General features: G+C 36.2%; 1 protein-coding gene across 4 annotated transcripts in view; it reads left to right on the plus strand.

Moving 5' to 3' along the window:
• The window catches only part of LOC123557249 (bridge-like lipid transfer protein family member 1), a 145,359-nt gene that overhangs the window by 27,798 nt on the left and 103,087 nt on the right, over window positions 1–14,474 (plus strand). For all 4 annotated transcript variants that reach the window (XM_045348616.2, XM_053543609.1, XM_053543610.1 and 1 more), the window contains exons 7-17: window positions 1,996–2,075; window positions 2,378–2,519; window positions 4,363–4,519; window positions 5,842–6,012; window positions 6,360–6,477; window positions 7,480–7,635; window positions 9,491–9,588; window positions 10,211–10,377; window positions 10,827–11,145; window positions 12,997–13,200; window positions 13,834–13,971. In XM_045348616.2, coding sequence (XP_045204551.2) covers window positions 1,996–2,075; window positions 2,378–2,519; window positions 4,363–4,519; window positions 5,842–6,012; window positions 6,360–6,477; window positions 7,480–7,635; window positions 9,491–9,588; window positions 10,211–10,377; window positions 10,827–11,145; window positions 12,997–13,200; window positions 13,834–13,971 — 1,750 coding nt within the window. The remainder of the gene's footprint in view (window positions 1–1,995; window positions 2,076–2,377; window positions 2,520–4,362; window positions 4,520–5,841; window positions 6,013–6,359; window positions 6,478–7,479; window positions 7,636–9,490; window positions 9,589–10,210; window positions 10,378–10,826; window positions 11,146–12,996; window positions 13,201–13,833; window positions 13,972–14,474) is intronic.

The following is a 14,474-nucleotide window of genomic DNA, read 5'->3' on the forward strand; positions in this document are numbered from 1 at the left end:
ATGATATCTAGGCCAAGTTCGAAACTGGGTCACGTGGGGTCAAAAACTAGGTCATTAGGTCTAAAAATAGAAAAACCTTGTGACCTCTATAGAGGCCATATTTCTCAATGGATCTTCATGAGAATTAGTCAGAATGTTCATCTTGATGATATCTAGGTCAAGTTCGAAACTGGGTCACGTGGGGTTAAAAACTAGGTCAGTAGATCTAAAAATAGAAAAACCTTGTGACCTCTCTAGAGGCCATATTTTTCATGAGATCTTCATGAATTTTGGTCAGAATGTTCACCTTGATGATATCTAGGTCAGTTTCGAAACTATGTCTTGTGGGGTCAAAACTAGGTCAGTAGGTCTAAAAATAGAAAAACCTTGTGACCTCTCTAGAGGCCATATTTCTCAATGGATCTTCATGAAAATTGGTCAGAATGTTCACCTTGATGATATCTAGGTCAAGTTCGAAACTGGGTCACGTGCGGTCAAAAACTAGGTCAGTAGGTCTAAAAATAGAAAAACCTTGTGACCTCTCTAGAGGCCATATTTTTCAATGGATCTTCATGAAAATTGGTCAGAATGTTTACCTTGATGATATCTAGGTCAGGTTCGAAACTGGGTCACGTGGGGTTAAAAACTAGGTCAGTAGGTCTAAAAATAGAAAAACCTTGTGACCTCTCTAGAGGCCATATTTTTCATGAGATCTTCATGAATTTTGGTCAGAATGTTCACTTGATGATATCTAGGTCAGTTTTGAAACTGGGTCTTGTGGGGTCAAAACTAGGTCAGTAGGTCTAAAAATAGAAAAACCTTGTGACCTCTCTAGAGGCCATATTTCTCAATGGATCTTCATGAAAATTGGTCAGAATGTTCACCTTGATGATGTCTAGGTCAGGTTCGAAACTGGGTCACGTTGGGTCAAAAACTAGGTCAGTAGGTCTAAAAATAGAAAAACCTTGTGACCTCTCTAGAGGCCATATTTCTCAATGGATATTCATGAATTTTGGTCAGAATGTTCACCTTGAGGATATCTAGGTCAAGTTCGTAACTGGGTCACGTGGGGTCAAAAACTAGGTCATTTGGTCGAAAAATAGAGGCCATATTTTTCAATGGATCTTCATGAAAATTGGTCAGAATTTTTTATCTTGATGATATCTAGGTCACATATGCTCAAAAACTAGGTCACTATGTCAAATAATAGAAATAACGACGTCATACTCACTTCAACACTGGGTCATGTGGGGATAGGTGAGCGATTCAGGACCATCATGGTCCTCTTGTTTGTGTTTTTACACCAAAAAAATGCTATCTGGTAAATGACATTGAGAGATTTCCGTTATCATTGTCAGATTTTCATTGTAAACGAACAGCATGAATTTGGGGATAAAGGAACAGTAATTGGATGTATGCTGATCTGAATCCGTGTTGGGCGCAAAGCCCTAATACTTGTTAACGCCTAGCCACACTTGCATCTTTTTGGACATGATACTGAAAATGCTTTGACAGCTTAAAATTTAACCGCCTCGGTAGCCTAGTGGTAGAGCGTCCACTTCGCGTGCGGGAGGTCGTGGGTTTGATCCCCGGCCGCATCATACCAAAGACGTAAAAAATGGTACTAGCAGCTTCCTCGCTTGGCGCTCAGCATTAAGGGGATAGTGCTAGGACTGGTCAGCCCGGTGTCAGTATAATGTGACTGGGTGGGGTATCATGCCACGTGTCTACGGCGTGATATTCCAGTGAGGCAGCACTATAAAGTTGGGCATTGTGCTCACTGCTAGAAGTAGACACCGTCGTTTATATGACTAAAAAATTGTTGAAAAAGACGTTTAACCCGAACACACACACACAGAGCTTAAAATTTGTCAGTTGCACTCATGTTTAGTAAATTGTATCTATAAGGAAACTCAAACGGTAAAGGATATTCCACATCGTATTATTAGCTCAAGTTCTAGAAACGTTTGAAAATTGTGTAAGCATAACGATTTAAACAAGTTACTTATTTTGTAGACCACCAAGAATGATGGGAGAAGGTTTTGTGCTCATGCAGTCCACTGAAGTCAAACTTCATTATTATATGGATGAACCAGGTTTGTAATGTCTTCTTGTGATGACCCGTGTTTAATCATGATGACCCATGTATACTCTCACGATTACCCGTATATACTGGTGATAACCCCTGTCTACTGGTGATAACCCATGTCTACTCGTGATGTGATTACCCAAGTCTGCTCTTGTTGACACATGTTTAATCATGATGACCTGTGTTTAATCATGATGACACGTGTTTAATCGTGATGACACATGTTTAATCAAATTTATGAATGTTGAGTATTTTGGTGAAGAAATGTGATGTCCGGTTCTTTTTTTCAAACCTGAATGTTATTTTCAGGTTTAGTCCCATACGAACCAGAGAGAGTAGAATTAGCTGATGGTGAAACTCTGGTAAGAAGAACATATCCAACCATTGCACTAGATGTGGAGTGTGGCAAAAATACAGACTTTAACTATGGGCCTTGGGCAGATAGACAAAGGTGGGTACATGAAGTATGAATTAACTTCCATTAACTTTTACTGTGCAGCAGATAAAAATGTTCAGTCTTTGGAATGTCATTTTTGAGTCGGCTAAACGATGTAATCGTTTTGACGAGTCCTTGCTATCCAGCGATTCTCTAAGTCTAAATGGACCAAATAACACAGTGAAGCGATGTAGTTCCATTAGATTTCTCAAACTTCAAACAGTTCACTGCAAGAATGAAATTAAGTTGCGTGAATTCCCTTTGCTATGACCAATATACGATGTAATCTGTCATATTTATGACTTGTAATTGTGCAATACTCGAATGTAACTCATTAAGCATAAATGTGCATTTTATGAATTGCGCAGGCTTACAAAGCTTGCGTAACATCCAGCGAAAGACAAAAAATAGTTCCACAGGGATCCAGATAAGATGCGTATTAGCGTAAATTACGTATAGAAATAATGCAAATACGCATGTCTAATAATTTCTAAACGTATATAAAATTACAGAAATGCACACAGTGCTTTTTTAAAAACAAAATCTGAATCATCTGGATGCGTTAGGTAACATAGCCGATCCCGATCAGCCTTAATTCTCCCACATTGAACGTATACACGCATCGTATGATTTCTATAAACTTTGCGTGGGTTTCTACACACACACATGAATTTTGCAGGCAGTAAACGGATAAATTATCGGAAGAAGAAGCTATTACTGGTTTGTTTAGTTACTACAGATATTAAAAATAATTTTAATTCTTATTTTTCGAGAAATAAACAAATCGGCGAAACATTAAATTGTATTTTCTTGTAGTTTTTGAAATCGAAAGTAGATCGTCTATGTTTGGCGAAATGAAACAACTTTTTTATGAAAAGATTTAAATAAGAGGTAATTTAACCGTAAACTTCAATGTCAGATACTGCCAATTGCTGCTAAATGTCTTCGTATCATCACAATTTGTAAAATATATTGTTCAAACTGGAGAAAAGTGTAATCGTATCCGGATATAATATTTTGGGTAAATATCGAGCTGTGTTATGAAATTTTAAGAAAAAAAAACTAAAAACAAACTGAAACTGGTAGACTATACTGTCAGTACATCAATCATTAGCCGACTCAGGCCATTCAGGCCTTTGATTCTGTATTACTTTTTATGTTCCCGGCATCTACTGATGTGGGAGGCATATAGTGATTGTCCTGTCCGTCTGTCCGTACGAGGTTAATCAAATGGGACCGTTTCGTCTAGCATCAATACCCCTTACTAGAATGACTTGATACTAATGCAGATGTATTCTGTGACCATTCCTCATCTTCAGACATCACCTGACCTCGTTTTGGACTTAGGTTGCTTTGTATCGACAAGGATGCCACTGGGGGCATCAAGCGTTTATTGAACGCAGCTCCTTGTTCTGTGTTACATTTTATATGTCTGTTTTGGAAAATTACCCCCCACCCCTCCCAAAAAGAAAAAAAAAAGACCCAAAAACCCTGTCCTTCGTATTTTGTGTCTGTTTGTCTGTAGTACACTTCCAAACTATTCAAGGTATTGAATTTAGCCTTTTTTAGTTCATTTTAGCGGATGTACCCAAAACATTTATAAGTCTGTCTGTCAAAGACTTGCCATCGAAAGTTGTTTGAAGTAGTCTTAATGATTTATATAGTAAAATAAAGACATATAGCAAAGAACATAGTTCTTGCAGAGATCAAGTTTAATGCAAGTAAGGCAAAGTGATGTTGTTTTTTTTTCAAAAGACTATTGACTTGGGTTAACAAATTGTAGCTTTACTTATAGCCTAAGAATTTATTACCTATAGCTGAATTACTTTCATGTGAGGTTTTACATTTTATATTTCAGGGAATATTTATGGAAGTTTTTCTATCCCTCTGACCACCAGCCAATGGAACCAACCAAAGTAGCTGAGCCTGGAGAGAAAAGACAGTTTAAGACATTTGAATTTAGAATGAATATTGTAGCAGAGGCTACCAATGATGTTCTTTTTACAAAGAACTCGGTAAGTATCTTATGTTGTAAAATAATAGATAAAAGGGCCTCCATGGCTGAGTGGATAAAGTCACCAACTTCAAATCACTTGCCCTTCACCAATATGGTTTCAAGCTTCAATCAGGGCATTGAATTCTTCATGTGAGGAACCCTCCCAGCTGGCTTACAGAAGGTCGGTGAATCTATCTGTGTACCCACCCATTGTGAAATATTACAGGGATGAGCACCTGGGGTCTTCCTCTACCACCAACAAAGCTGGAAAGGCACCATATGACCTATAATTGTGTCATTGTGATGTTAAACCCAACAAAAACAAAAAATAATGGTTAACTAAGTCTTTTTTAAAATAAAAGGCACTTGGAAGGAAATTGTAATTGTGCTGTCATACTGTGAAATGAATAAATTTGGCATCAAATGTCATGGGCTAATTTGAGTATTTCGAGGCTACAGATGGTACATGAATTTGTTCATTACAAGTATTACATGTAGAATAAATGAGAAAACTTTATCACAAAATCCATTAGAAGTTGTTTGACATGAAAAGTAATGCTATCACAGCACTTTGGTAAATCACTTAAAAAGAAAGCTTAAGCTGAACACTTGGCTTGATTTCACATAAAAATACAAGCAATAATCTGGTTTATTTAAAGGCAATAATCAAGTTTCCTATTTAAAAGCAGTTATCTGGTTTCCTTAATAAAAGACAATAATCTGGTTTCCTTATTTTTAAAAGCAATCATCTGGTTTCTTATTTAAAGGCAATAATCTGTTTTCCATATTGAAAAGCAATTATCTGGTTTCTTTATTTAAAGGTTCTATATTTAAAGGCAACAGTCTGGTTCCCATGTTGAAAAGCAGTAATCTGGTTTCCTTAATAAAAGGCAATATTAATTTGGTTTCTTTATTTAAAGGCAGTAATCATGTTTCCTTATTTAAAGGCAATAATCTGGTTTCCTTATTTAAAGGCAATAATCTGGTTTCCTATTTAAAAGCAGTAATCTTATTCCTTTATTTAAAGGTTTTATATTTAAAGGCAATAATCTGGTTTCTTTATTTAAAGGCAATATTTTTTTTTATTTAAAGGCAGTAATCAGGTTTCCTTATTTAAAGGCAATAAACTGGTTTCCTTATCTAAAGGCAATATTAATTTGGTTTCTTTATTTAAAGGCAATAATCAGGTTTCTTTATTTAAAGGCAGGAATCTGGTTTCCTTATTTAAAGGCAATATTAATTTGGTTTCTTTATTTAAAGGCAATAATCTGGTTTCCTTATTTAAAGGCAATAATCTGGTTTCTTTATTTAAAGACAATTATTTGGTTTCTTTGTTTGCAGGAAACACAGGCTGTACATATGAATATGGGTCAAGGGTCATATATAGAAGCGAGTATACCATGGGTCACTGAGGAGACAGGTTATACCTCTGTGGTTAGAGGGCAGTTGTTGTTACTGGAAGCCACAACCAGTATGAAATACAGGTCTCTCCTGGAGTGTGAAACTTTAGATGTAAGTTATAGTATGTGTATTTTGGTGTATATTTCATACGATATGATGCCATCTTTCTTCAGTCACTCAGTGAAAGTATCCACCAGTTTTTTTCGTAGTCTTCAAAATAAAACTACTACTTTCCCAGATATAACTAAAGTGAAAGAATAAAGACAAAAATGTAGCGAGACCACATTGCAGTGCTATTTTCAAAATGATTAGAGGAAAAAGATGGTTGTAGCAGAACAATTTACTTGAGATATTAAATGAGCTGGAGCTAATTTGATTCTTTTGTGGTAATTTAGGACAGTTGAAATGATTAAAAGAATCATAAGACTGATGTAATATTTTAATGTGTATTTTTTCAGTTTAATATATCTGTGGACTATCCACTAGAATGGAATGACCATCAGAACTGGACGTGTTCTTTCACAGCATGTAAAGCTACCGTCTACTTGATTTTTGCACACAAACTTTTCATTAGTGGTAAGTAATTAAACCATTTTCTAGAACTGTTTTGTCGCTTCTATTACAGAGGGCTCTGTGGCTGAATAGTTAAGGTCACTGACTTCGAATCAGTTGTCACCCACAGGTTGAAACCTGGCTTGGGATATAGAATTCTGTCATGAGAGAAAGTATGGAATGTTAATGTTTCTACCCAGGTTCCCACTTGTGCCTAAAATTATTCAGGAATGGGCACCTGTGGTTTTCCTCCTCAAAAGCATGAAAGTTGCCATATGACCAATGATTTTGTCTTGATATAAGTTTATTTTGATATAAAAGTTGAACATCTTCTTGTTGCGTTGTCAGTTATCTCAAAACATTTCATGTCTTGATTTGTAAAGTTGACTTATGGGCTTTGATTAAAATTACATTTATTTCGCAATGATTGCTAAAGTTATCAGCTTCTTTCACACAGTTTCCTTCTACACCTTGCCATAAAAAAACTTATATACAGTCATGTACTTTAATATATCTTAAACAATGATTTTATCAAAGGAATAATATAACAAGGATGCAGTTTTAAGCCGTATTTGTCTTTAGTGCGTCCCAGTGACATTAGATGCCATGACTTTATTATTGTGATTCACAAGCAGTGATTGTATAGCGTAATAACGTCTCACTTTCGGTCCGCTATGTTTATTTGGAAAACAAATCAGGTAGTGTTAGAATAAAAATTTGTATCTTTAAGGCTGTTATGCCTTTGGATGTAACACTGATTGTTGTTCACATCTATTTTAAATTCTCGAGTTACACTGTTTTTGAATATAAGTGAAATGTACAGCAATTCCAAATATTTATATAATTTTTATGTACATGACCCTAAGAGGACTTGTAATTTTACAGTATCTTCAAGTAACTCCTCATTTGTATCCAAAAATGCATCCCATATTCATTGTAATGTCATTTTTGTTATGGATTAACACATGTACTAACAATTTCACAGCATATTCGGACTAAAATTGTTGAAATTATATTTTCCCATAGATCTGATAGATGATTGGTCAACAAAGAGCGTGCCAGATGTGGTGCATTTTGTGCCATATACCTACAACATAAACATTCTGATTAACCAGTTTGAACTAGTCACACTGTGTAATGAATACAACTGGATAGATACATCGTCACACAACCCAGAAAATGGTAGGGACGTTGGATATCACATATACACTGTTTAAGAGTAGATATTTAAGAAATCAAAAGGTACCTGTGTAGTTATCACATAAATTTAAGTAACAAACTTAAGGAATTCAAAAGACCAGTATATGTAGGTGAGTTATGAGTGTTAACATTTCTTATTCATCCCAACTTCCCTTTGAAGAAGACGGTATATTGTTTTGCTTATGTTTGTTGTCTCATCCATAGGCCCTTCAGTAAGTACTTTGGTTTCTGATCAATAACTAGAAAACACATTGTCCTTGAGTGGTCTTATTGCATTGGATGATTGTCAGTGGTCAGTAAATGACCTCTATCATTTTGTTGGTCAAAAGTTTAAAGGTCAAGGTCATGGTGACCTTCGGAACTGAGACGATTTTTGCAAAGTAACTGGAGAAGGGTTCAGACTTCTTAGGATGATTTCCCTTGGTCACCAGGTGACCCCTTTTGTTTTAAGGGTCAGTAATTCAAAAGGTCAGGTTGCAGTGACCTTTAAATTGAAAACTGTTTCTGCTCAATAACTGGAGAAGGTTTGGGCCTGTAGTAGTCAAACTTCATTGCATGATTGTTTGTGGTCATATATAAGAAGTCAGTATGTCAAAGATCAGGGTAAGAGTGACCTTCAGGCAGAAAACGGAATCCGATCAGTAACTTCAGAGTGATTTGGTATACAGAGGTCAAACTTCATAGGATGATTGACTGTGGTCAGTAGATGATCCCAATTATCTTCAGGATTAGTAAGTCAAAGGTCAATGTCATAGTGATCTGAAAATAGTTTTTGTGCAGTTAGCTATAAAGTGGTCAGACTTCACAGTATGATTGCCTGTGGTGAGTACAAGACCCCGATCACTTAGGAGGACTGATGGTCAATGATGTAATCTCAAGACATTCAGACTGAAAACTGTTTCTGCTCATTAACTAGAGAAGCCTTAGCCCTGCAGTGGTCAAGCTTCATTGCATGGTATCCTTTGGCTAGAAGATGACCCCTATGACTTTGGAAGTCAGTTGGTCAAATACTATAGTGGTCAGTAGGTCAAATACTATAGTGGTCAGTAGGTCAAATACCATAGTGGTCAGTAGGTCAAATACTATAGTGGTCAGTAGGACAAATACTATAGTGGTAGATTGATTGCTTGTATCAGTAGATGACCATTGTTGTTTTAGGGGTAAAAATGCCTAAGGTCAAGTTCACAGTAAGCAGTGTCTGATCAATTACTGGAAAAAGGCTTTTGCCAACAGGTGTCAAACATGTTTGGACAATTGCATGTGGTAAGCAGAAAGCCTGTCAGAATGTCGTAGGTAAAATTACATTGACAATGAGACTGAGAGCAGTTTCCAGTGAGTAGCTGGAGAACGTACTTTTTATATTGTTCTCAACATTTGATCTCATTTACTGTTGTTGTCATAAAATGGAACAACAGTTAAGCTTCTGACTTTTTTGTATGCCAGTATATATTTTTATATATTTTAGATATTCAATACTTCTTTCATTAATGAAAACTTGCATTACAGTGTAAGGTAAAACTGAGATGGAAAACATTATTTTAGTGCAAAATGTAAAAAGTTACAAGTATAAAGTGGATATTTAACCTTTAGCCTGCTAAATTTCTAAAATGGACTGGTCCATCATTCAATTTGGGCAGTACCATTCATTATTCAAAGGGGTGTTCACTGAAAATTTACTGACTGAACAGCGAACAGTACAGACCATGATTAGCCTGCACAGATGTGCAGGTTGATCTTGGTCTGCACTTGTCGCAAAAGGCAGAATCACTTGCCACCAGCAGGCTTAAGGTTAAAGGCTGTATTTATTCTTGAATGCATTTGTCTATGTCAATTTCAGCCCATTTAGCATTCTGTGGTGAGATGTTTGACCTGTCTCTTCAGTTACCATATATTGACTTCCTACCTGCAACAAATTCCATAGGATTTATTTTCAAGGTATCAAAATTAATGATGTTAAATGTATTTTGAACTTGTCAGCATGTAGCAGTATTCTATATTAGTGCATCAAAGCTTTTGGGTTTCTGTATGTATTTATGTGTGTAATCAGTGTTCCTGATCATAATTCCAAGCAAGTAGGAAGCTGTGTTTAAACTTGAAGTTGATCTTGAATTGTTTGGCGTCACTTACTTGTAATATTTTTAGCGTGGCGATAAACCTTGAATAGGTTGAGGCTTGGATTTAATGTCTGGTCCATATCTTCTTAAATCCATGATCTTGATTCTACTTATCAGTATGACCAATGTTATAATTGTGCCAGCCCAAAGTCAAGGTCACGACTGAAGGTCGAATGTTTTAAGTTTGGCTTGTTATTGTACAATTTACTCAAATTTTATGAGACCTATTGAAGCAATATTTAAACTAAAAACCACGAACTTGTGACTTGTGGAAATCAAAACAATATTACACTGAACAAGCAGTGATATGCATTAACATTTCAGCATCATGATTAGATAGTTGTTACACTGTGTCTGATTAAGATGCTTCTATTGGTATTTACTCCTTACTGAAGAGTCATCAGTTAAAATATTTTATACAGAATTCTGTTTTAAATAAATAGGTGGAGACAGTGTTTTGTCGGATATATCTGCCAGAGAACAACACCAGCCGTCATGTGATCATAGCCCTGTCAGAGAATATGAAGATAGTGGATAGAGATGGCAACATTCAGGAGGACCCGTTCTGCTATGACATAAAGAAACAGTGGAGAAGACTGACAGAAAGAAGGTGAGTGTAAATTGCAAGGTTTATCATGACTTCTTTCTTTGAAGGGGCACTCCATCAGATCTTTGTCAACTTTTTAAAAATTTTGTTTGCATTCATTTGCTAGCAGTCATTAAAGTTAAGTAAAAATAAACCGATTGAGTTCACAGTGGTATTGATTAATGGCTAGAGAGCCATGACAGACAGATCTACTGATCATTGGGTTGGAAATTCTATCCCTGAGTGAGGTGTAAATTCTCCATGTTGATTGGATAGAAGACATTGTGCCCAAAATCATTTGTCCTCCACCTTGGCTTCATGTGGAGAAGTTGGCAGTTACCTACAGAGAACAGGTTAATACTTAGTACAGAATCCAGGAACACTTGTTAGGTTAAATGCCCACCATTACATAATTTTACTACACTTGAGACACGGTGCTAAACCCAAACAAACAAACAAGTAATATTTTTCAGTGCTGGATGGATCGATTGCTGGATGACATCAAATGTTGCCTTGAGTATTACATACAAGTACCACCCAATGCCACCTCTGCTGAAAACAGACACTCACCACATCATTCTGCCCTCCATGGAGGACCTGACAGGGATTCCAGAAAGCCCGGCCATGGAAGAGTTCATTCCATTGAATTATATGAGACCAGAGTCATTGAAAGTTCCCGAGAATTTCGATGCAGGTGTAATGGACTCAGACCTGATCAGCGTGGAACTGGAGGTGGCGCCGTCAGTCCTATGTGCTTATGGTTCCCTGTTGAGGAATTTCTTACATGTTAAGGTAAATACCATTTCAAAAATGAATTGTTAAACAGTGTACTATTCCTCCAATGACTTCTAACATTGCAGCTTCATTATATCTTCTTCAATGCAGTTCTATCTGTGGATGTTGTGAAATACATTAAGAAAATGATGTTTGTGAAAAAAATAATCGATAAAGCAATGAATGTTTTAAATGTAAGTCTGACGGTCTAACCTACATAGCTGTCAGAATAGCTGTCAGTTGACTCAAGTTGTGTGTTTTTGTGTGCTCATGTAAAGTAAAAGTCATTGATGTCATACTGATTTTTAAAGTTGAAGGAATTTTTATAAAAGCTTGTTTTATTGTTACACATGTACGATTGTTGATACAGTAAGCTTAATAGGTAGAGTACAATAAAATGAATGAGGAGGTTATAATTTTGATCCAAGGCTGAGGTGTATAATCTCAATGACAATTTGACAGTACTGGTTGGGAATCAGTTTCCAGACACATTTTCATATTTCGGCTCCATTATTTCCTAAAAAAATATTTGACCTAAATGAAGTCCACACTGCACAAACTTCATCTCCTTCTGCATCCGATTTTATAATCAGCATCGTGTTGTGACGTAAAATGTGGGTTCCATGGGGCCTCAAATGGGGTCACAAAAAGAAGTTATTTTCCCCGTAAGGTAAACCAGTAGCCGGACAAATATTTTGACGATGTTTTGCTGTTATTTTGATATCAGTAGCCTTGTTCAAGTGACCCTGTATATCATGTGAAGTAAGTAATTAAACTATTTTTACACATTTCTTTATCATTAATCTCTTCAAAAATGCACATAAAACATAACCCGACGTTCAACAGCAGCTACGAAAGCAAACAGAGGCTGACTATAAAAAACTCGAATTTTGTCTAACACGAATTCTTGATAATTCCAATAGATAAAGAATAAAACTAGTGCAAAAATCGACAGCCCTGCATTTTATTTAACTATTACCGTGAAATTAAAAGTAGCACATGTTATCAGCAGACAATCAATATGTAGTTTAATTATTTCTTCCCCACTTGATACCTCAACAAGTGTAATTTACTGCGCATGCGCAATGCTATCTTCATGCCCCGTTAAGACAGAAAGTTGTTTTGTAAACACAGGTGAGGTATCATCATAAAACCTAACATTATACAGCCTTGTAATATAATGGTTTGTTGTAGTCATGAAGAACAAACATCCAAATGATCTAGATGAAACAGTTACGTGAATAACAACAAAATAAAGCGGATATTACATGTGTCCGGAAACTGGTCCTGTCCGGAAACAGGTTCCCAACCAGTAACGGTTGTAAAAGACATCTCATTATTCAACCTCAGAGACATGTTGGGAAGTTGTCAGTTACTTGCCCAGACCTAGTACTGATACAGAATAACGAAACACTGTTTAAGTTCACAGACTTCCATTGCTTACTGTGAAATCATTAAATTTTGTGGGCTTGAAATTTTGTAGTATTGTGGCCAGAACAGCCTTTTTCATCAAAAGAGTTTGTGGATTTCATAGGAATTTTACTTGTTTTTGTGGATTAAATGTTGTTGATTGACTCAACCATGAAATCATCAAAAATAAGTCCCCCACGAATATAAAGTGATTTCATAGTAATTGAAATACCAACTTCATAATTTCTTGTGTTATTGCTAGTTATAGCTTACACAAGATGAAAGGTAAGGGTAGATTTACCAGAAAACACAGCCATAGAGCCATGCATCACAAAGTAGGCCTGCAAGAAAATGTAACGGAAAAATATAGTAGACCAGTTGCTTCAAAAATAATTTTAATTATATGCAAGATACAAAAATATGTAATACAGAATACAAGACATATACATATATTTACAGGAGAACTACCTAGGGGAGGATCAGACCTACACAGATTTCTATGACTCTCCAGACACGGGCGTGGAATCTAAGGAGACAGAGGGTCTGCAGGGACCACTGACAGAGAAGGAAGTGGTGGAGGGGGAATTTGACCCCAGAAAATATAGACCGTTTGCTGTCACAGTTTCTGTTACCTTACATGATATACAGGGTCACTTGATCAAGGTAAATAGTCTTAGGTTTCAGTAAGAATGAATTTTACTTTAGAGGTATCTGTGCCCATTGATATGAAATTAAAAATAAATGGTTTCTGGGAATGGTAATCAGTTGAAGTGCTCCTGATGCAGCATTTGGGCATGATACAGTATCTATTAATTGGAATTTTTACATTGAAAGTCAGACTCAGTGATACAATTTCAGTCGCATTGTTTTTCATCATCTCAGTGGTTTTCTTATGTCATGATATTAATACGTTTAAATTTCTATGCATCAGTATGCATTGTGAAGTTTTCTGTGTAATGTCTTTTACACTCTTTTAACCTACACTGAAAATACATTGCACAATACTTCTACCTATGTTTGCAGTTTTCATCTTCAATTACAGGCAAACTTGTATTAAGCAGCAAGCCAAGGAAGCGACACAATCTGGCTGTTTAAAGCAGGTGGTTGTTTTAAACAAGTTGGTTTTAAAGAAATAAAAGAATTTTATAAGTTAGCTGACTTGCTGCTTAAGGCAAGTCGCTGCTTAATACAGGTGGCCGCTAAGGCAGTCACAACTATGTTAGTATAACTAATTTGAGTTCTTAGTAATGTTTTCACAGGAATACTCAAATCCTAAAATGTTTGATGTAATTTCAGAACTGTAATTTAGAGACCGTACCGTGTCCAAGTGTGTATATAGAGAGGGTCGGCTTTGAGTTAGACAAGAGATACCACGAGACTAAGTTACAAGTTCTTATCTCACCTGCCATACTTATAGCCAGGGATAGTTTTGAGGTATGTTTGTTACTTCCAAAGTGTTTTGAATACATGTAGTTAATAAGAAGAGTTAGTGAATACAACTAACAAAGAGGAGCTATGGAAGTGATTGCCAAGTGATTAAGGTCACCGAGATGGATTCTCTTACCCCTCACTGCCGTGAGTTTGAAACCTTCCGTAGGGTGTCGAATTCTTCATTTCAGGAAGCTGTCTAGCTCACATATCGGTAGTTCATAGTTGTAAAAGTCTTCATTTCAGGACGCTGTCTAGCTTACTTATCAATAGGCCGTAGTTGTTCCCTGATAAAATACCTGGAGGGCCACCTGGAGTCTTCTCCCACCACCAAAACCTGGAAAAGTCACATGATTAAAATGGGGTCTGTGAATTTCTGAATCCAACAACTGAAATTAAAGCAAGGATTGTAGCCACAAGCTTACTAAGTTAAATAAATATACAGTAGCTGAAATAAAATTACATAGAATTTGTCTGCTGTCAGCTAGTGAAATTGTGTGATATTTCTG

Source organism: Mercenaria mercenaria, chromosome 5 (assembly GCF_021730395.1).
Source record: "Mercenaria mercenaria strain notata chromosome 5, MADL_Memer_1, whole genome shotgun sequence".
Classification (NCBI taxonomy): Eukaryota; Metazoa; Mollusca; class Bivalvia; order Venerida; family Veneridae; genus Mercenaria; species Mercenaria mercenaria.